The 21,404-nt window shown below is 46.6% G+C and overlaps 1 protein-coding gene and 1 long non-coding RNA gene across 6 annotated transcripts in view; one reads left to right on the top strand and one right to left on the bottom strand.

Annotated features, from left to right (window-relative positions):
* The window catches only part of LOC137432589 (uncharacterized), a 247,969-nt gene that overhangs the window by 188,217 nt on the left and 38,348 nt on the right, over positions 1 to 21,404 (top strand). The window lies entirely within an intron of this gene.
* Positions 8,152 to 12,617, bottom strand: LOC137432574 (uncharacterized). 4 transcript variants are annotated; one of them, XM_078781984.1, is made up of 5 exons: positions 10,958 to 12,617; positions 10,570 to 10,830; positions 10,337 to 10,448; positions 9,062 to 10,221; positions 8,152 to 8,934 (listed from the first exon to the last, which is right to left on the bottom strand). In XM_078781984.1, exons 2-4 carry the CDS (start codon positions 10,583 to 10,585, stop codon positions 9,579 to 9,581), a joined length of 771 nt encoding a protein of 256 aa, XP_078638110.1. In that variant the 5' UTR covers positions 10,586 to 10,830; positions 10,958 to 12,617; the 3' UTR covers positions 8,152 to 8,934; positions 9,062 to 9,578. The 4 variants fall into 4 exon arrangements, 3 of the variants coding, with proteins under 3 accessions (XP_078638110.1, XP_067980727.2, XP_067980719.2); XM_068124626.2 differs by having other exon boundaries at positions 10,337 to 10,830; positions 10,958 to 11,631; positions 12,091 to 12,101; XR_010985521.2 differs by having other exon boundaries at positions 9,062 to 9,324; positions 10,337 to 10,830.

Here is a 21,404-nt window from a genome sequence, read left to right as displayed (position 1 = left end):
TCCATTGTAATGATTTAACAAGCTGCAAGTCAGCTTCTGTCTCTGACATAAGGAAAACGTCATCGGCATCTAGTAAGATTGAAACGTTCATTTATTACTACACCCTTGCCCAGAACTCTGATGGATATTGCCTGATCGATTAATATGTTTCATAGCTGGCGACTTAATTAACACTTAATTTTCGACTGCGCCAAGCCGTAATTAAACAGAGAAAAAACTTTTTAAAATACCTGCAGTGTGCACGGTTCGTCCAGTCGAACAGATATGGAAAAGCACAGATAAGACGTCGTATTCACCATAACTTGTTTAATTTCACCAGGAACACGATGAGGCAGGCCAACACAGTAAACATTCAGTACAAAACTTGGTTCATACATTCAGTACAGAACATGATTCATACATTCAGACCGTAAGAAAACTCTGCCCGTAATACAACACTCTGACCAGACCAACACTTCATCCCACTACGTTCACTCCTCACAAGTGAAACTCATCACTACTCCGTTCACTCCTCACAAGTGAGACTCATCACCACTCCGTTCACTCCTCACAAGTGAGACTCATCACTACTCTGTTCACTCCTCACAAGTGAGACACCATCACTACTCTGTTCACTCCTCACAAGTCACAAGAATCACAAGCGGTCCGCTAGGACTACCCGAAAAAAATTGAGCAGGGTTCTTCCCACGGAAATGCATTTTTGGTCAGCTCCTTGAAGATTATAAACAAACACAAATCACTTCCCTTTAAAAGGGTTTTCAACGGACAGACAACCAAAAAAAAACCGAGCAGATAGAATTGCTTTTGAACATCGATCATCAAGCGGCGTGGGCCTACCTGGCAGAGTCTCGAGGAGTCGATCGCTTTCCAGCTCTTTCGTCTGACTTTCGCTTCCCAAATTTGTCTTCTGACTTTATCACTTGGAAATCTATACATTTTATATTTCCCAGATTGGTTTGAACAACCAAAAGCAGAACAACCAGTCATTTTGTTTGGCAATAACCAACATTCCCGTACCAAGCTGACGTTCACACACGGTGAAGTTAGACACAAAATGGCGCCACGAAATCACGTGACCAGAAATCTCGGGTCAGCGCATGGCGCAACTCTCTTTATACAGGGACTCTAGTCGTAACTTACTTGGGCCATGCCATTTCGCATGGCAAATGAGAACTGGACGCCGGACGAGTGACTGCTATCATGGAAGTGCCGCGGCCGCACACGCAACGGGAGATGTTGCGCTTCCTAGGTATGACGGGTTACTGCCGCTCTTGGATAATTGACTATGCGCTACTTGCTAAACCACTGTACGAGACGACCAAATTGGAAGCCCCGAACGAATTGATTTGGACAGACGACCTGATGCGCTGTTTCGAGGGCCTGAAAAGAGCATTGGTTACGGCACCGACTTTAGGACTCCCCGATTACGCGAAGCCATTCACCCTTTACACTCACGCGGTGGGGGGTTTTGCCCAGTCCGTATTGACACAGACATACGGGGACAAGGAGCGACCGGTAGCCTACTTTAGTAAAAAGCTAGACCTGGTCGAGCAGGGGTTTCCGGTGTGCCTGCAAGCCGTGGTAGCGGCCAGGTACACAGTGGAAAGAACAGCGGACATCGTAATGGGACACCCGGTAACGTTACGGGTGCCACACTGCGTCACTTCACTGTTACTACAGCGAAAAACACAACACTTGTCTTCCACCAGATTAATGCAATACGAAACCGCACTGATCACCGCAACCAACGTCACTGTTGAACGTTGCACTACACTCAATCCAGCCTCACTGATGCCCACACCAGAGGAGGGTGAACCCCATGTGTGCGTCGAGGTAGTGCAGCAGGTCTCTACGGTGCGTCCGGATTTGAAGAACGTTCCCCTTGACAACCCCGATTGTGTATATTATGTCGACAGATCGGCTAGACGTGAATGGGATGGCTTTCTGCTATCCGGGTATGTGGTGTGCACGGATAACGAGACGGTGGAAAGCGGACGCCTTCCACCTACCTTTTCTGCCCAGCAGGCGGAGCGATGCGCCCTAACTAGAGCATGCAACTTGGCGGCGGGCCTCGCCGTCACCATTTACACAGATTCAGCTTAAGCACACGGGGTAGTCCACGACAAAGGAGCAATCTGGAAGATGCGAGGCTTTCTCACATCTGCAGGTTCGGTTATAAAGAACGGTGATTTGGTCGAAGGGCTACTCCAAAGCATTTTACTTCCCCGCGCTATCGCGGTGGTTAAATGTCGCGGCCACCAAAAAGCGGACCACTGACGTTGCTCGGGGCAACGCCAGGGCGGATGCAGAGGCAGGAAAGGCAGCCAACCAACAGGTAGGACGAAACATGCCGGTGGTAACACGGGCAAAAGGGGCCCTCGCACAGACTGCCGATGTACCGACCTCAGGGCCAACCGCCACACCAACTAACGACGACGTTTTAAAGTTGCAAAACGCAGGAACAGCAGCCGAACACGATGACTGGATAAAACGAGGGGCTACGTGCCCTAGGCCAAATGAGATGTGGACCCTTCACGGAAAACCAATAGCACCTAAGGAACTACTGCCTTGGCTGACACGCATGGCACACCAAAATGGCCATGTGTGCCAGAGGGGGTGATGGAACAGATAAACTATACTTGGGCGGCACCGGGACTGTCACGTATCGCATCAGACGTATGTCGGTCATGCGTGATCTGCCAACAACACAATAGGGGGGCACCACCAAGGCACCCACACAACGGGGGCCATCCCCAACCTTCCGGGCCGTTCGCCCATATCCAGTTCGATTTCATAAAAATGCAATCAAGTATGTCATTTAGCTACATTTTGGTAATAGTGGATATGTTCACAAAATGGGTCGAGGCCTACCCATGCGTCAAGTCAGACGCCCCGACAGTAGCTAAACGCCTCGTGCGGGATTTCATGTGCAGATTTGGAATTCCCCAGAAAATTTCTTCAGACAAAGGGGGCCACTTCACGGGAGAGGTAATTAAAGGTATCCTGAAGGCGTTGGGTGTAAAACAATCCTTCCATTGCGTTTACCAGCCGCAATCGTCGGGACTTGTGGAACGCACGAACGGGACCCTGAAACTCAAGTTAGCAAAGATCTGTGCAGACCTTACACCTTACATGCCACGGCATTACACCAGTACGAGAGGTGTTGCCTGAACCAACAGGCTACGCCATCCACAACTTCCAAGCCGGTGACCACGTGCTCGTGAAGCACTTCACCCGCAAGAACGCCCTGGAACCAAGGTGGACGGGACCATTCCAGGTATTGCTGACTACACCAACCACTGTCTTTTGCGAGGGTAAGCCCTCCTGGATCCACGCCACGCACTGTAAATTGGCTATCCAAGCACCAGACACAACACCACAGCAATTATTTTTTCAGTCACAGGTGTAATACTACTGATAGCGGCAGCATCTATTGGTAGCACGGTAAGGTGGGGCACAGATCATGAGTGGGACACACAAAACCTCACCGTGACATTGGGACAGGAGATATCATTACCATGCTTTGAGGAAAAACTGCACAAAAATTGGATAGGCGTGAGTTGGACAGTGTTGGATGGAAATATATGGGACCAGGTACTGTGGAAGCAACTCGTGTCCCTTGGGTGGGGCCGAGTCCGCACCAGAGAAGAGGTCCAACCAGGGTACACATGGGGGACACCTGATTTTAAGCTGCAGACGCGCACACACCTAGAGAAAGGCACGACTATGAGGATTCGATGTCAAGCATGGACTACATGGCTTTTTAAGTATGGCGATATCGCGACCATCAAATACGTACTCACACCGCATCCCCAGGACAAGGCCCCGGTAAAGGATGCAAACACATATTGGAGGGTAGCAAGAGAGGTGGCGGCCATCCAGAATAGGACTCGGTGCTGGTCATGCATGCATTTCCCCCATACCAGCACCACTGGGATACAAATGAAAGTGCTACCCTTGTCCCTTAACGATCTTTGCTCACAGCCTATCGATTCCCCATGTCTAGTCACCACTGGAAAGAGAGGGGGTTGGCAACGATAAAAGTTGTAATCGGCAGTTTAATTATCGCCCTTCAATGATTGTCCATGTGGCCGAGAGGCCCGCCCCCGTCTGGGTCAAACCCCAGAAAGGGATGGTCTGCCTCCAGGGCTCCGGTCATTTGCTTATGGGGGAATCAGAATGTGCCGACACTCTCCCCGGGAAATTGGAAAAGGGGACACACCGGGATTACACTACGAATAGTACTGCAAGCTGAACACAACCACAATATAACGGCTATATCATTTTCTAGGGGGGTTAGTAGGGACAATGGGGTGACAACGAGAATCCAGTGTTTATCCATCCATCTGGTCCCACCCCATGGGACAATGCTTATATGCGACGATAAGGCATACCCCTATTTACCAAATAATTGGGGTGGCACATGTTATCTTGGCTCGGTTCTTCCCGATGTCGAGATACTGGATGATTTAGATTCAAAGTCCCGGAGTAGGCGACATAGGAGGGCAGTATGGAACGAAGACAGAACCACAAAACTACACGGAACAGGATGGGAAAAGTTGATGGGTTTGTTCTTCCCAGGAGCAGGCACAGTTATGAATAGTTTCCGGATAGATTCGTTGGCTTTGGCTCTAGAAAAGGTGGCTAACGACACCGCCACAGCCCATGATGAATTATTGGACACAGTAGTTCATATGCGCACAATGGTTATGCAGAACCGGGTGGCTTTGGACATGCTTTTGGCAGAGAAAGGAGGGGTATGCGGGGTAGTAGAAGGAAAATGTTGCACAAACATACCAGATCCATCCGAAGAGGTGTCAGCCGCGATAGTAAGATTGAGAAAGACTAGCCACGCATTGACTGTTGATCGGGTAGCGCACGAAAACTCTTTGAACGTTGATTGGCTTACCAATTGGTTTTCAGGATGGACAGGCACGATAGTAAAGTGGTTCTTGACCGCACTGGCGGTGATAATCGGGGTAGTGATCTGGGGGGCACTAATGAAGGCTTTAGTCCTCTTGTGCGTGAGAAAGTATTTTTCAGGATGGACGACGAAGAAACCGCCGACGAAGACCATGGTCTTGACCGCCGATCCAAACGGGTCCTGGGCCGTCGACCTGAACGAGCCCCTGGGCGATGCTGATGTGTTTGTCGCTTCTGAAGATTGTCATGATTTTGCTGCTAAAGACTGTGATGATTTTGTTGTAAATCCCCTGCGGGAATTGGCTAATGCTTTTTATGTATTACAAGCTCACATCTGCACATCCCTGATCGATCCGACTCTGGATCTGATTGCGACGCTGGGTCTGGCTGTCGAAGGACCTGATACTGAATCCCGACACTGAGTACGCATCCATGGACGACTTTGACACAAAGGAAGTTTCTCTCTTTACTTTGAATTGTAACGCTCTGTAATCTGACCAAGATCAGATACAACATGCATTTTAAAGGCCATTTTCCCTGCTAGAGCGGGGGTTAGCCTTGCGGTCCCCATGACAATCTTCTCCATTTTGCCCTATTTTCTGCATCTCTCCTTGTTAACCCCCTTGCCCGCATTTCTTCTTCCACCATCTTTAGCCAAGTCTTTCTCGGTCTTCCCCGTCCTCTGCTTCCTTCTACATTCATTTCCATCACTCTTCTCAACCAGTCACTTTCATCCTTCCTCAACACATGACCAAACCATCTCAAACTGTTTCTCTTCACAGCATCGATCACAGGCTCTATTCCCATCATCTTTCGCAATTCATCATTTGTCTTCCTCTCTCTCTCAACGATACTCCGCACATCCGTCGAACCATTCCCATTTCCACCCTTTCCACCCTTTCCAACCTTCGTTGCTGCTCTACGTTCATTACCCATGTCTCGCTCCCATAAATCATAACACTTCTCACACATGCAGCATACACCTTTCCCTTCAGCTTCAACGACACTCAACGACACTTCAACTTCCAAGATCAGATGACACAAGATATTGATGACGTTATGTATTCCCCAGAACAACAGCATGTACAGGCTCTCATGAACATGGACCTCGATTAACCTCGAAGATCTGCAAGGACTACGTTTGTGCGAGCGTGGGGGGAGCCAGTTCTGCAGGGGAGGTGACGGCCCTCTGTGGAGCACACCCTCATTCGGACCAGACGCCTTCGTTGTGGATCTGAAACGTTAATGGACTTTCATGTTCTGGACTTTCATGTTCTGAAACATGCGTGGCCACGTGACATACCTTTCAAGTGTGCATGCGTGGCGCTATGAGCGCATGGCATGCCCTTGGGAGGACACACATACAACACTATACTCTTTTGCTTGCAAATAAAGCCCGATGTGGCAAATTGTCTCTTTAGATACGTTGCCTCTACGAGACAAAATTGGGGTAATGTCGGAAACGTGCTTCTAATTATACCTTTTGACTTATCTAATTAATGATTGCATTTAATTAGTGTTTGCTTTGTAAAAGAAAATATAGAATTAAGCTTTCTATGTTCCCTTTTGGCTTCAATTGTGCTTTCCAGCCACACTCACTTGCTTCATGTTCGAAAAATGCTGTTGATTACACTTTCCAAACTGCTCGCTGAGAAAGCCTCCCCAAAGAGATATATCTTTTGCAACTCTTGAACTCAAGGTCTGGTTAACATCTGTCAAAGACGATAAGGACTTAAGTGAATGTTGCATTACCCTTCTCCCACGGTTTTCCCTTGAGCTCAGCATTCCCCAGGATAGGACGAGGGTGGGGGCTGTTAAGTCCAGTCTCCCTTTCTTTGTTTCACAATGCTGAGTTTGCAAAGCTAGCGGAGATCCTTATCAAATTCTGCACATATATAAGGAACGTCTTTTACCGAAGAACTTCCGAGTGTCTGGGACTTGTGCTGTTCGATTGAATTGTATATTCCTTTCATTCCCCGTAGCTGTGTTGTGGTTTTCAATAAACGCTTGTTATTCCTTGAACTCTAGTTGTGGATCCTGGTTCGATTCCCGACAGGCACATCCAGGTCCTGATCTTGTGGAGGTGAAGGAGCTGCCTCTCCCTCCTCCTTTCTCTCCTCCCCCTCCAATTGTCCCCCCTACAACTCCCTTCACTTGCTGTATGGTGGGGGGCAGACACAAACAAAGGCACATTAGTGCTTCCCTCCCCAGTCTCAGAGGCAGTACCCTTCCCTGTCCCTGGAGCAACACCCCCACTCCCACCAGCAGAAGCACGCATCCTATTAGCGTAACTCTGTGGGCAGGAGTGGAAAGTGTGCCCCGACGCACCACAGAGGTTGCACCGCATCACTTGGGTGCAGCGCTCCCTCAAATGTCCCAACTCGCCACACTGAGTGCAGTTGTTCACTGTACAAGCAGTAATCAAGTGACCAAGTTGACCGCATCGGCGGCATAATTTTGGCTGCCCCGCGTAAAAGACTTGTTCTCGGTCCATCGCAACCATAATCCCATTGGGGATGTGGGTGACCGTGCCGTCCTCCCTTGTCCGCAGCTTTACCCGGAACTACCGAGTCCCGGTCCAAGTACCGAGGCCGTCCCGGACGAGCCGTACTTGGCCTCGGATGTCGGCGTAGCGACTGAGCCAAACTTTGACATCATAGTCACTTACGCCTTCGTTGTACAGGCGGACGGTCACGACTCATGGGTTTCTGAGAGAGCCTCGACCGCCCAATCTGCCAGTGTCCTAGCAGACTGAGCGGTAGCCCACCGGCGCCAGAACTCGACAAGTCCCTGCCCTGTCTGAAAGGACATGTCGAAACCTTGGGCGAGAGAGATCAGGCAGAAAAAGTCAGCAGCCTTGAACACCAGCACACCCAACAAAACATCTCGACCGAATTTTTCCCAAGCCGGCACACTGCAATCAACTGAAACCGGACCCAATTATAGCGCCTGCTCGCCATACCGGGGTTCTCGGGAGGGCGGAGTACAACATTTGGGGTGAGAGGGAAGGGAGTGATGGGAAACAAAGGGGAGCGCAAGGCTCCCCCCTGTCCGGTGGGCAACGCCCCCTAAACAGGAGGAAGGCTGGGGGAAAGCAGGAAGGGAAAAGACAAACGAAAATGCAGGACAAACAAGAAATAAGAGAAAACGAAAAGGACAAAATGGGGGAAATGAACACGTGCAGGACAAACACAGCAGAACACGGGAAACGAAGGCAGAGCAAAACAATACTGGTTCACTCCAGCCATTTCATGGTCGAAGCCTTTTTTATTATAAAAAAAGGTTTAAAAAACCACACAATGAAACCATCAATCCAAAAACCCAGGAAATCAAAAGCCAATAAATCAAACAATAAATCAGAAATCGAAGAGAGAAAGCAAAGCAAAGATCAGGAAAATCAAGAAAACAAAGTTCAAAGAAAGTTGAAACCCAAATCAAATTCATTAAACCATTAATCATTAAAACCAAAGTTCATCATCCCAATCCCCAAACCCCAAAAACCCACTCCCATCCCAGGCAACAGACACCTAACTCTAACTAACCAGAGGGGAGGGAGAAAGGAAAGAAGACCCTATCGCCCCTCCCACCCCACCCCCAAAACAACCAAGAAAGGGACACCTTAAAACAATAAGAATCAAGGGGCCTTTTTTCCTTTACATACCGAAATCAACAACCGGCTGTTAACCGCAGCCGGGAACATGCAGCCGCAAACACTTTGAGGGCTCGACCCACCACTGGAAATAATAATGAAAGAAAATAAAAACCAAATCAAGGCAAAATCAAGATCAAACAAAAGGAAACCCAACTGCCCCCACCCTCCCCAGGCCGCACCCGGGACGGCCCACCCAGAAGATGCACCACCCGAGGCATGAGTGTCCCAATGAGAATCACCGCCCGACACGGCCCGCACGTTTTGGCTGTGTGTACCTGTCACACAAGCGGATGCAGATCGCCTCCACAATGCGACTCTTTGATGGACATGACGCAGGAGAACGAGCTGAGAGAAAACACCTGTAAAAGAAAGATGAATTCACAAGTATTATTTTTGCTTCTGACTACTCAAAGTCTAACAGATTAAGGAGAAAAGGAGTTGTTTGTGATTTTTCTGAAGATTCCTAAAATATCCACTTTATATTACCTTTTAACAGCTTCGACGCAAAAGTGTCCACTGAAACCCTTCCTTTTCGCAAACCGTCCCGAGGGTGGACTCCTTACTCGGGCCTTAAAAATCAGAGGCTTGGTATCATAGTCAACCAACTGACCATACAGGCTCTTGATAATCTTGGCCTGGGCATTTGTGACACAAAGGCCACTCATTTCGACAAGGGCTTTGCCTTATGCATCGACAGATTCTTCACTATCCTCTTCCACCTCATCAACCACATCTTCGTCATCATCTTTCTACAACAGAATGAAAATATTTCATTGTACAGGATGAGCAGGCTTCAAAAGAAAAAGAAAACATAAGCAGGGATTTATAATGGCATCAAAGAAAGTTATTCATTGAGGCAAAATGTGAAAAAACAACCAATCGTGTTTTTTTATAATCACAAAATGAGAATGGAGAAGATCTTGTTATAAAATTGTGAACAGAGATCCTCATTTGGTGCAGCAAATGTTTGGAGGTCCTCATTTTGAAAAGCGCAGGAAGTTAGTTATTTTTCCTCGCACATCAGGTCATCAAATTCCTCAAATCCCTCATCGATCTGAGAGTTGATCTCTTCATCTTGTGGGAGGATCAAACCAGACTGGTGTAAAAGGTACTCGATGCCAATTTTTTCATCAGTCGATTTTCCAGGCTTCACATAATGAGGGAAAATGACCTTCTGGTGTACTTCCTGGCTCAGTTCATTGAGTTTGTTCTGCAGCCTGGTGTCAAAGGTCCTGAAGCCAAAGGCATTTCCAAGAACATCAATTGCGGCATCCGCTCGGGCTGCATTCCACCGAGTCACCCCATCCAACAGGTATGCTTGGAAGTTAACAGAATTGGCAGCTGTTCCAGGTATAAAACGAGCCAGATGAAGATGGAAGTTCTCGAGGGAGGTGGACCCTCCAGCACACCGAAAGACTGGCAGCATCTCTGTACCTTTGGTGACGTGTCCAGTTATGGTGTAGAGAGATATCTCAGACACATCTTGAATGCAAGCTACATGTCTCTTTTGCTCCTCCCAGATGGTCTTCATCTCTTCCTTCAGCAGACAAACTCCAAGAGAGTCTGTAGCACCGGACATAGAGAGTATCAATTCCTCTACAGCCTCCTTAGTTTTAACAGCACCTCTGGTCCGCCTCCGACAATGTCTGGAAGAGAGTGAAGAACATTAGGTACATGTATACTGTACGTGAGTTTGTAGATATAACTGGAACATTTTCACAGGATGATGTTCTGCAGATAATAATAGTAATAATGACCTACCTGGCCAACTCTTCTCTTGTAATGGCTTTATGAACTGCAGACTCACTGGGGTTAGAGAAGCACATTTTCACCATCTCACTTTTCTTGGCATGTGCCAGCGCATCGACATCAGCTTTGTCCCATTCAAATATGCAATGGGAAAGGCGAGCCATGAATGTTCCGTACAATGGATGGGACTCTGTTGCACATCCGAGGGCTAGACGACGCATAAAATGCCAGATGTCCAGACGTACCTCGATGCCTTCCCATCTATTGAAGAGAACAGCGAATTTTGATGGGCCAAACATACTGCAGCAGTCTCTGTCGGTGTATAGGACTTTTGGTGGCTCCTTCCCCGCTTTTTGATAGCGATCCATAAGTCCATTTGCCATATCCTTCAATGTGGGGCAAGCCTCAGATGTTGTAATGGAGAGAAGAATCTCTCCATTTTCATTTCCGATGTTTATACACCAACTCGCTGAATTAGCTGTCTCTCCTTGTAACTTCTTGCATACCTGTAGGGTACAATGGAGTTGTATTTATTGTACAATGACTATGAATACATTTGAATAATTGTCACGTGTTGAGGGCAAATCCGAAGAGATAAATAATTGTATCGGGCATACACACGTCGACACACACCTTTTTTGTGGCGTCAATCTTCAGCACGGTCCCAAATGTGGAAGTGATGGAGGCCTTCATCTCAGGAAGACGACCCCAGGCATCCCTTACATATGACGCCAAGAACCCACTTGGCATTTGGGAGGATCTTGAAAGCAGGTGCCTCTTCGTACCTCGGTGGTTGTATGTGCATACCTTGCAAACCCTTCATATGCTGCCTGCTGTCTGAAAGATAGGACATTTGCTTTCGAAGCCATTCTTTGTTGTGCAACTCCTGGAGATTATGTTGGAGAGCAGTTGGAGAGTTCCCGAGTGTGCGAGATCGTAACAGCGAAACAACAGCCCGATCACAAGCATATGTGTATGTCAGTAAAGTAGGAAAAACTGATTTTGGACCATCAGCTAACTGCTCTAGCAGACGGCTGTCATATGCGATGAAGGTCCCCTTGCATCTTCCACAGTCCATGTACTCTGCCGCCAGGTAATAATAGTCCCGCAAGTCCACGACAACGCAAACCATGTTATACAAGCCCTTGGAGCGAAGCGAAGGTCTGTTTGGGCATTTGGGGCAATAGAAGTTAATGCTCCACATCTTCCTGGGCATCCAGAGGAAGACGCATGTGGAAGTACACCTCCACACGCGGCTGGGTAGAACATTCCCTTTTCAGTTCAGGTGGCATGTTCCAGTTGAAGACCTGAGTGTAAGAAGTACTTTAGTCACAAAATAACACTTTTGAGATATTGAGGATCAAAGTTTTCAAAACATGCTGCAGATACTTTTTTTTAAAGGTGGCATACTATGGAGCCTGTTGCTGGTTCCATGGGCTATACAGAGCAGACAAACCCTTTTTTGTGGAAAAATAATCCTTTATTACGAAGAAAACGAGAAAATTAGTTTTGGACTTAAGTACTTTTTGTGGCTAAATACCTTGACAGGTATTTTTTGCGACAAAATGGCTGGACTTGGGTACTTTTAACACACAAAGCCCTTCATTTCTCATTTTTGATTGCCAAAGTCATTTTTGCTATGTCTCCTTGCCTTTCGTGGTTTAATTTTATGCAGAAATACTCAGTTAACTCAAATATTACCCAGTTAAGTCCAAAATTACTCAGTTAAATTGGAAATTAATGTCCTAAATAAAAGAAAACCTAACTTTGGTGCCAGTCGTCTTTCGCATCACAGGTCCCTCATTCAGCAAAGTCCTCCTGCTCAGAAAGTTTGCATCAAAATCATAGCAGATCGGAAATATTGCAACAAAGTCAACTCTTAAGAGTATAAAAATACCGTGGCCACCTCCATCAACATTCTTTACGGATTTACATAGGGGGAAAACACAACTTATACTGAACTTTCACAGAGGTGACACTGATTCATTTGTACCCATAACTGTACTATTCATACTCGTTAACATCATCCGCAACCCTATCATCTCCCTTGAGGTGCTGGTAGAAGGTAACAGTCGGTGGCAAATCGATGTGCTGTAACAAAGCTTTCACATCCTTTAGCTTTGCTGCCTTGATTGGCAAGAAATTTGCGTATGCAGGGCGGACAGACGTCATTGCTACTTTGAGTTGCTCCAACTTCACACCACCTTTCAAGAAGGTGACAGTATCTGTGCAATCTCCTGTCATAGTGGTATGGCTCATAGGATGATTGCCACGCCTGTACAGCAGTCCTCAGAATTTTGAAATCACTTCTGGTGCCTTGATGAAGGGGTCGAATGCGGCCTTGTAGTCATATACCTTTATGACGGGTGTGTCATCATCTTTCTTGTCATCAGTAACTGGATGCTCAACATAGACCACCTCAAATGGCTGATCGCGTCGGTCTTCTTTATCAGGGTCACCCACTCTGATGGCTTAGCAACTCTATCTTTCTTCATCTTCTTTTCAATGCGGCCGAAGTCTCTGTCACATGGCATTCGGCTGTGACCTGGTATTGGAAAGTGAAGGTGAACTTCAGCCACATGACTCCTAGGCCTATCCACTAGACACCGTAGATAGGCAATCATGTAGCGATTCTTATTCTGTGAAAAACAGTTGTCCGCAAACAGATGAAGTTTAGTTATCTCCTTGGGCAGACATGATATGTCGTGATCAAGGCAGGATATCACATCATTGGGACCCTTTGTTGCGAAGTGTTCAGCATAATGATGTACATCTTTGCCTTTTCGTTCACATTGTCATGTATACAGAAGTTATGGAGCCATAACTGTCTCTTGTAATACTCCTGTCCAACACCAGTTGTAGGAAGTGGTAAGTTCTTCTGATCGTCCATAGCACACACAGCAGTGTCAGGTTCATCTTGTGCCTTGGCTTCCTCTGTGGTCTAAACAAGTTGCATGTTGAAAACATCTGCCTTCCTCACATGAAGTTCATGAATAGTCTTAAGTCTCTGAAACTCTTCCTCCTTCCCTGAATGACGTGATGCTTTCATCTGAATATCATGCTGTTCACATGTGTCACAAATGTCACTGCGAGGAAACCCAAACGAAATATGGAAGTCATAATTGAATATGTCTCGGTATAACCAGTAATGAACCTTTTTCTGAAGATCCGGGTTTTCCTCAATGAAAATCCTGTGGAGCTCTGCAATACGTAGTGTGTTCAAAAAGTATCCGACCTTTATTTTTCGTGCGTAAAAAAGAAGAAGCTAGGGAGGCGTTGATTGGTGCATGTATGTAGGCGATCCTAATGCGCACGCGTGAATTTTTTCCCACCTGCAGAAGCTGTCATTCGACGGCAGACCGCCGATGAGTGAGGACATGTAAGTGAGCGCCGTCGGATTTTCGTTTTTGACAAAATGACAGAAAAACTTGAACAACGCTACTGCATCAAATTTTGTGTTTCATCAAACTTGCATCAAAACTGCAACTTGGTTTCTGGGTCGTACCCATAAACCCAGGACTCATCGCCAGTGATCACTGTGTTGAGGAAGCTGGGATCGCTGTTCACAGTCTCCAGCATGTCCTGTGCGATCTCCAAACGGAGTTGCTTCTGCTCAATCGTTAGCAGCTTTGGTACGAACTTCGCTGAGATTCTCCTGAAGCCCAAATCCTCCTTCATAATGGAATGAACGGTGTTGAATCTTGCGGATCGTTTCCACTTGGGAATCGCCAAGCTTTACACAAAATTTGATGCAGTAGCGTTGTTCAAGTTTTTCCATCATTTTGTCAAAAACGAAAATCCGACGGCGCTCACTTACATTTCCTCACTCATCGGCGGTCTGCCGTCGAATGACCGCTTCTGCAGGTGGGAAAAAATTCACGCGTGCGCATTAGGATCGCCTACATACGTGCACCAATCAACGCCTCCCTAGCTTCTTTTTTTTTACGCACGAAAAATAAAGGTCGGATACTTTTTGAACACAGTAGTACTCAAAGAGGCATCAAGGTAGGTGCGTTTCTGATTCTTGGAGCAGCTGTAGTGACTCTCTCTAGCTGGAAAGCGTTGAATGTGGTCACGGACACGCTGCCGTATGTCATCAGAAATGCGCTGCTGATTTCCATGTTTTCCACGACCATCTGCAATATTCTTTCTGAAGTTCAGAACCTTCTTCTTTCGCCTTGACTGCTTGGTGCCATTAAGTCCAAGAAAGGCTGCCTTACACACAGTAATACGTTTTTCACCAACAGTCACATGGTAAGAATAGGTAGATCGTTCAGTTCCTGGGTTCTTCTTCCGAGGTCGTCTTCGGATGTTCTCAGTCGGATTGATCTTAACACAGCCATGCAGGTAGATGTTCTGCTTCTCATGATCACCCATGTCATTGAACGTTTCCAATACGGTACTCAGCTCAACATCAGTAAACTTGGTGAAGCAATGGCAGCGGCAATCAACCACACGCTGTTGTCTCTCGGGGATTAATCTGCCAGCAGTGTTTCTGTGTGCATCGCCTGAAACAACAAGAAAAGGTTCAGAGTCAAGGTAATATGGATGGACCTGTCAGTATAGGTATAGCCGTGGTCACACTGAAGTCCATTTCAAACCGATTTCCCTGAATCGACCGACGGAAAACGATTTAGTTATATCGATTTCAAAACGCTCGTGCCACACTTGGTCCAATGCGGCTTGACGTCGATTTGAATAACGCCACATTTGATGCGCATCGATCGAACAGCACGCCATCCGAACAATGAATCAAAGTAATCCGAAGCTTACAGAAGTTTTCCGGAAACACAACATTGCCTCGAATCGCCATAATTTCAATGACAATAACGCTAGTGTGACCACGGCTTATGTGTAGTACAGTGCACATACATCCAATACATGGGGAATCTGGGTCAGCACAGCATTGCACTGCACTGCCACATGCACAGTTTTATGAGGGCTCAAAAGCTGATGACGAATGTCTTGCCTGTTTCAGTACCAGCAAAGTATAATGCATAGAAACTACATACCTGATGCTTTGGCATCCTTCGTTCTCTTTCTAGCCCAGTCTCCAGGGTTTCTTTTTCGTTTTTTGCCCCTGTCATGCCTGTTATCAGGGTTATCTTCATTCCCACCATGCTGTCCAGCCTCCATAGTCGCCATTTTCATAGCTTGTCACGTGACACATACTAGCATTTTGATTGGACAGTCATGGACTAAGGAACTTCTTGCTCAAACATTATGGACTTGGGTATTTCTTGCACTACATTTTAGTGAATTCAACAATGACCATATACCAATATACAGGACTTGAATACTTATTTTCGGAATTTTTTGGTATCAAATGATGCTCTGGCCATTATAGATTATAGTACTGGTTGCAATCGTAAGTAAGTTTGAGGTGCCAGCTCATTTTTTTTCAAAAATGTGACTCGAGTACTTCCTGCACCCAGGTCTTCAGTTGGACAAAGAGTCCTTCAATCTGCCCTTTTCCATGAAGAGAGCCTTCCCGATCCACTCTTTGTCCCCTATGTCCACATTCTGCCCCCAACCAACAGGCAGATGGTCACCATAGTTCGCCAGCAACATCAGCTGCAAACACAAAAACAAGCAGCTGTGTTTAAAAGTTTAGTTTTTTCCAAATAAACGTATCGTTAAAATTTAAATCTGTTTTCACCACAAATACAGTGTACACATCTAAGCAGATGAAGGAACAATAAATCAAACCTTTGTTGCATTTTCTGCCTTGAACGAAGATGAGTATGGCACCAGTTTTTTTTTTGTTTGTTTTGTTTTTTTGTATACAAGATCGAGGCTCGTGAAAGAGCGAACATTTATCACACAGAAAGACAAACCGACAAACCGACACATAAACGACAAACCGACACATAAAACAAATAATATCGGGAGCGGTAGACAAGATGGGGAGAGAGGGGGAAGGACACAAACACAACATTTGAGAGCAGGAACCGAGAGACATGGAGACATCGAGAGATCTGTGGGAGGGAGAGGGCTTTGTGGGGGAGGCATGGGAAAGGGGGTGGGAGAGGCATAAAACATATGGACACTGCCAGGACTACCAGGAAAGAAGTTGGAATTACAAACAAGGTGGATCTGGGGTGAATTAGTGGGGGTAGAAAAGATCAAGGTTTTGGATGGGGGAAGATAAGAGATGGTGGTGAACAGCTGTTTTAAAGACCTGGAGGGAGGAGTGGGATTGAAGGGAGTGTGGGAGTTTGTTCCAGAGGTGGGAGAAAAGACGAATGAAGGAGTGAAGGTGAGCAGAGAGCCGAGATTTCGGCAGTTTAACCATCAGAGGCTTGCTGGCAGATCTTGTGCGACCTGTAGGAATATTTGGGGGACAGAGCACAGAGAGAGCTGGGGGAGCAAGGCCAGAGAGGAGTCGGTAGAAGACAGAAAGACCACCTACCTGCCTGCGGTGAGTGAGTGAAAGGCCCTTAGAGATAGCTTCATCGCGGGAGATTCCAATGATTCTGAAAGCTTTGGTTTCAACAGCTTGAAGCCGAGCTAGGTGTGAGGCAGGAGCACCAGCCCATAGGGGAGAACAGTATTCCATTGAGCTGTGGATGAAAGCCTTGTATGTGGTGAGGAGCTCAGGTGTGCCTAGGAAGGACTTCGCACGACGGAGGATGCCCAGTCGGCGACTGGCTTTGCAGGCCAGCTTGGAAATGTGGTTTTCCCAAGAAAGATCATGGCAGATAGTGAGACCCAAAAGCTTGAGCGACAGAACTTCTTGGAGAGGATTGTTGAGAAAGTAGATGGGAGGGTTGTCCAGTCGATCTTTTCGGAGAGACATAGTAAGAGTGTGAGATTTGTCAGGATTGAAAGACATGTTCCACTTGTTTGACCAGTCTGTGATTTTGTCCAGGTCTTCAGAGAGTGAGGAGGCTGCAGACTGCCGATCTGAGGGAAGAGGAATGGAGCGGCAGAGAGTGGAGTCATCAGCAAAGAGATAGAGAGGCTTTTCCAGAGAGTCGGAGAGATCATTGATAAAGACCAGAAAAAGCACAGGGCCCAGCACACTGCCTTGGGGAACTCCAGCCTGAACAGGAAGGGGAGATGAGAGAAATCCATTCAGGGCCACACGTTGACTACGACCAGAGAGGAAGTCCGCAAGCCATGTGTTACGTGGTCCCCTCGGTGACTACCTGGTCTCGGTGACCCCCGGACCGTGAGAGGAACTTCGCCAGAAAGTGGTATTATATATGCGCTTTCGCAACGCAATCCCTAGGAATTCCACCCAAGAGAAAACTGATTTTCAATGATATATTTCAATGGTAATGATACCATACAATTTCAATGATACAATCAAGGATATATTCCCCGAGCAATCCCCCATCCACAATTCACACTCAGCAATCAATCCCCTAGATGATTAAGATGGCCATCTTACATACGTGTGTCCCCTTTTGTACTCACGACCCCCTTTGGTCTCTGTCCCTCACAATGTCTCTGGGCCCCTCCTGACCAAGATGCTGGTCGGCTTCGCCGCACTCGGGCGGTTGAACGAACCCCGGGTGGACGTTTTTCCACCGGGCAGGTATCGTACCGGGCACCACGGCTGCAGCCCCCTCCTGGCCACGCGAAGCGGGTACTGTAAAGCAAGCCAAAGCCACACGCCGCTTGCAACGCGTGTTAGGCCCCAACGTGCGACCCGTACGCGTCTTTGTAGACGGTGCCGCGAACGGTGCCAGACGCTGGGTCGGTGCACGGCCCCACGGCAGCTTGACGTCTCCACCGGGTAGGTATCCATCCCGGTAACTCCTCTCGCCAGACGGGCTTGGGAACGCCGCGTTTCCACACGGTTCAATATCGATCCCACCTCTCGTCGGAGCGGGGCGAGGAAGAAGAAGACTCGTCGCTTCTTCCGACCTCGTGTCTCTCTTCTTACGTTTCCGGTCTCTTTTTCCAGAAGGGCTCCTGACCCTCCAACCACAACAACCCTTAATCGACTACACATTGATAAGCAACCCTGAATCGTAATTCACATACATTCCCATAAATATGTAACACATGCATGGAGATTTCCATGGATACCATAGGAGTAGAGTTTGGTGAGCAGAGCTGGGTGCCAGACCGTATCGAAGGCACGTGATATGTCAAGGGAGACAGCTCTGATTTCCTGTTTGGCATTGAGGACCTCCATCCATTGTTGAGACAGGAGAAGCAGCATGTCCAGAGTAGAGTGACCTGGTCTGAATCCAAATTGATGATCAGAGATCAAGCCATTGGAGAAGAGGAAAGATTTCATATCCGAAGCAATGATGGATTCCATGACTTTGCTGATAATTGGGAGCAGGCTGATTGGTCTGTAGTTAAAAGGATCTGTTTTTGCACCTTTTTTGTGTAAAGCGGTAATGTTTGCTGATTTCCAGGATGCTGGCAGATGAGCTTGAGCAAAAGATAGGGTGAAAAGAACAGAGAGAGGGTGAGATAGAGCGGCAGAGCAGGATTTTAGGACCCGTGGGCTGATGCCGTCTGGTCCAGTTGCAGAATCAGAGTCGAGGTTAGACAAAAAACGTGCTACAGATGGTGGGTGAACCGGAGGGTGAGTTGATGCCAACATCCGTGGTGTCGATGTGGTACTTCCCATTGGTGGGAATTGGCTAATTGGCACTGCAGATGTAGATGAAGTAGTTGCCATGGCACCGGCACCAGCATCCTTTGAAGACCTCAGTTCACTTGTATCGAGAATGAGTGGCTTAAACAAAATGCAACATTTCTGTTAAATATTCTCATGTTTCATTCTGATGACTTCATACGCATTATGATACAACGATAATTGTGTTAAAAGTTACAAAAAAAACAAACAAAAAAGATGCATTTATATCGAGCGGACTTTTTGATAGCTGCATTTACACAATACCTGGTTACCAAACAGGTCCATGCATCCTCTCATTCCATGTCCATGACAGCTATCTATATTGGTGATTCAATTCCCCCAGCGTGATTCTTTGGGTGGGCGCTGGCCTCGTCCGAACTGAAACGCATCGTTTGTGTACTCTCTCAAACTGTGTGGCCACTCGGATGAAGTTAGCCCTTGTTTAGTCATTCTGTCGATCTACAATAGCATTCAGAAACCCACGCTTCAATGAATTCAAGAAATGCTTCAACATGCATTGCAAACATGAACATTTATCTCTATGATCAGGATTACACCAGATAAATAAATATATAAACCGAGTACCAACCACATTGTTACCACAGTCAGTATCGCATTGCAGAGTGTATTGGATTCAAGGTAGATATGTGTTCATCTCGTTGGGATGGCAGTACTAATCGTCATTAATCGTTATTGAATCGTTAGTGAAGCGCATATACATATGTACACGTGGGTTGTGAGGGAAATATTTTTTTTAACTTACGATTGCAATTTAACTTCAGGAAAAGCTTTTACGAACGCGAATCTCACAAAGAAAACAGCTTCTATTTCCAGACGACGAGAAGTCAGAACAAGAACGAAAAGTCTCCAAAACCAAGATGTCGCCTGACCAAGAAGAACACGGGACACGAGGAGTGACGAGAGCACGTAAGATGGTGACGTATGCACGCTGCCTTTACTAAAGGGGTAGTATATAGTTCTAATTCTCCAAATGTTACAAAATAGAGAATTTCAGGCAACGAAGGACGCAAGGATGACACGCAAATTCGTGAAGCTTTCCATATTTTGTTTTCCTTTTATCAACCTCACTTATTCCCACAAGGTACAGTAAAGTATATTTTCATCCACTTGTGTGCAGACACCATTCCCAACACAAACAGCACTATCCCTATAATGTTCTCGTGCAGTGTTGGAACCGACTAAACACCAAGCTAAACCGTATCTAATGAAGACACAGTCGTAGTGAGTTTCACCATTTACTGTCACTCTTCTCCATCAAGATGTTGTGGTAAAAACTGTAAATAAAACAATACAAAAAATACATTCAGTGTCGTTCTTCCATTGTACATAGATGTAAATAAGAATATTGTACTATAGGAACCAGCCTCCAAGGGCAATGGCAGTGCTGTGAGCCCGTACACAATTGTAAATAAACTGTTCCTAAAACATCTTAGAAAAAGTAATTTTGAATGAAACAATCACCCACACATGAACCCTAACATGTCCAATGTCAAATAAACCAACTTACAGCATTGCTTTACGATGATTGACAATGGATGCAAATGGATTGCACTGGGAGCATGCAGCACATGTCGATCTCTTGCCTCAGAGGAATCAGGAAGAGCCAAACAGGAAGTGTCCAAACAGGAAGTGACATCGTTGCATCACATGAGTGAAACTAATACAAATCCTACAAAAGACTTTGTTGAGCATTTAAGTAAGCTATTCACTTCTCATTTTCCACTAGAAATTATTTAAATGATTTACATATGACATTTAGAAAGTTAACTAAATGCCTTAAAGGCAACACAATGTGTGCCTAGGCCCTTCAATCCAGGAGTGCTTGACTTTCACGTTGAACCGACATGGATAATACACTCCAATGATGAATTCCACAATTAATTGCAGATTCTTCCGGTACTTTCCTTTTAGTCCATGCTTTGACACCCAGAGCCTGAGAAGTCTGTTCGCTGTGGTGAGCCAGCGGCTGTGGTTTACTGGTCCAATCTCCACTAGAGCCAGCCTTGCAGGAAGCACTCCATCCCTGATTGCACAGACAATTTTATAGCCATAGTGTTGATCAGTTGAGAGATCTTCAATGGCCTTGTCAGACAGCTTGATCAGTGGAGGGCCAACAAAGATCCGGGTGAAGTTTGGATTGATATCCAAGTCTGTAGCAGAAGCAAGGAGCTTTCCTATTGGCCCGGAAAATGTGTTGTCTGACAGAGTATGGCCATCAAAGTGAACAATGAGATGGCGCAGGGGAAGTTCACCAGTGTGCAGGTTGCACACCAACCAGACCAGCGTTCTCCCCAGGTGCAGCTCCAGCTTCCGCATTACTCCAGCTTTCACACCAGTGTTGACATTTGTTGAGTCTCCTCCAATGCACAAGGTCTTATCAAAACCCCTCTCTTTCAGCCAGGCAAACAGGACCTTAGCAATCTGCTCCGCATGTGACTCCTCTTTAGTTGCTTT

The sequence above is a fragment of the Myxine glutinosa genome, chromosome 1, assembly GCF_964187855.1.
Source record: "Myxine glutinosa chromosome 1, kmMyxGlut1.1, whole genome shotgun sequence".
Taxonomy (NCBI): domain Eukaryota; kingdom Metazoa; phylum Chordata; class Myxini; order Myxiniformes; family Myxinidae; genus Myxine; species Myxine glutinosa.
This window is presented reverse-complemented; position numbering and strand designations above follow the sequence as displayed.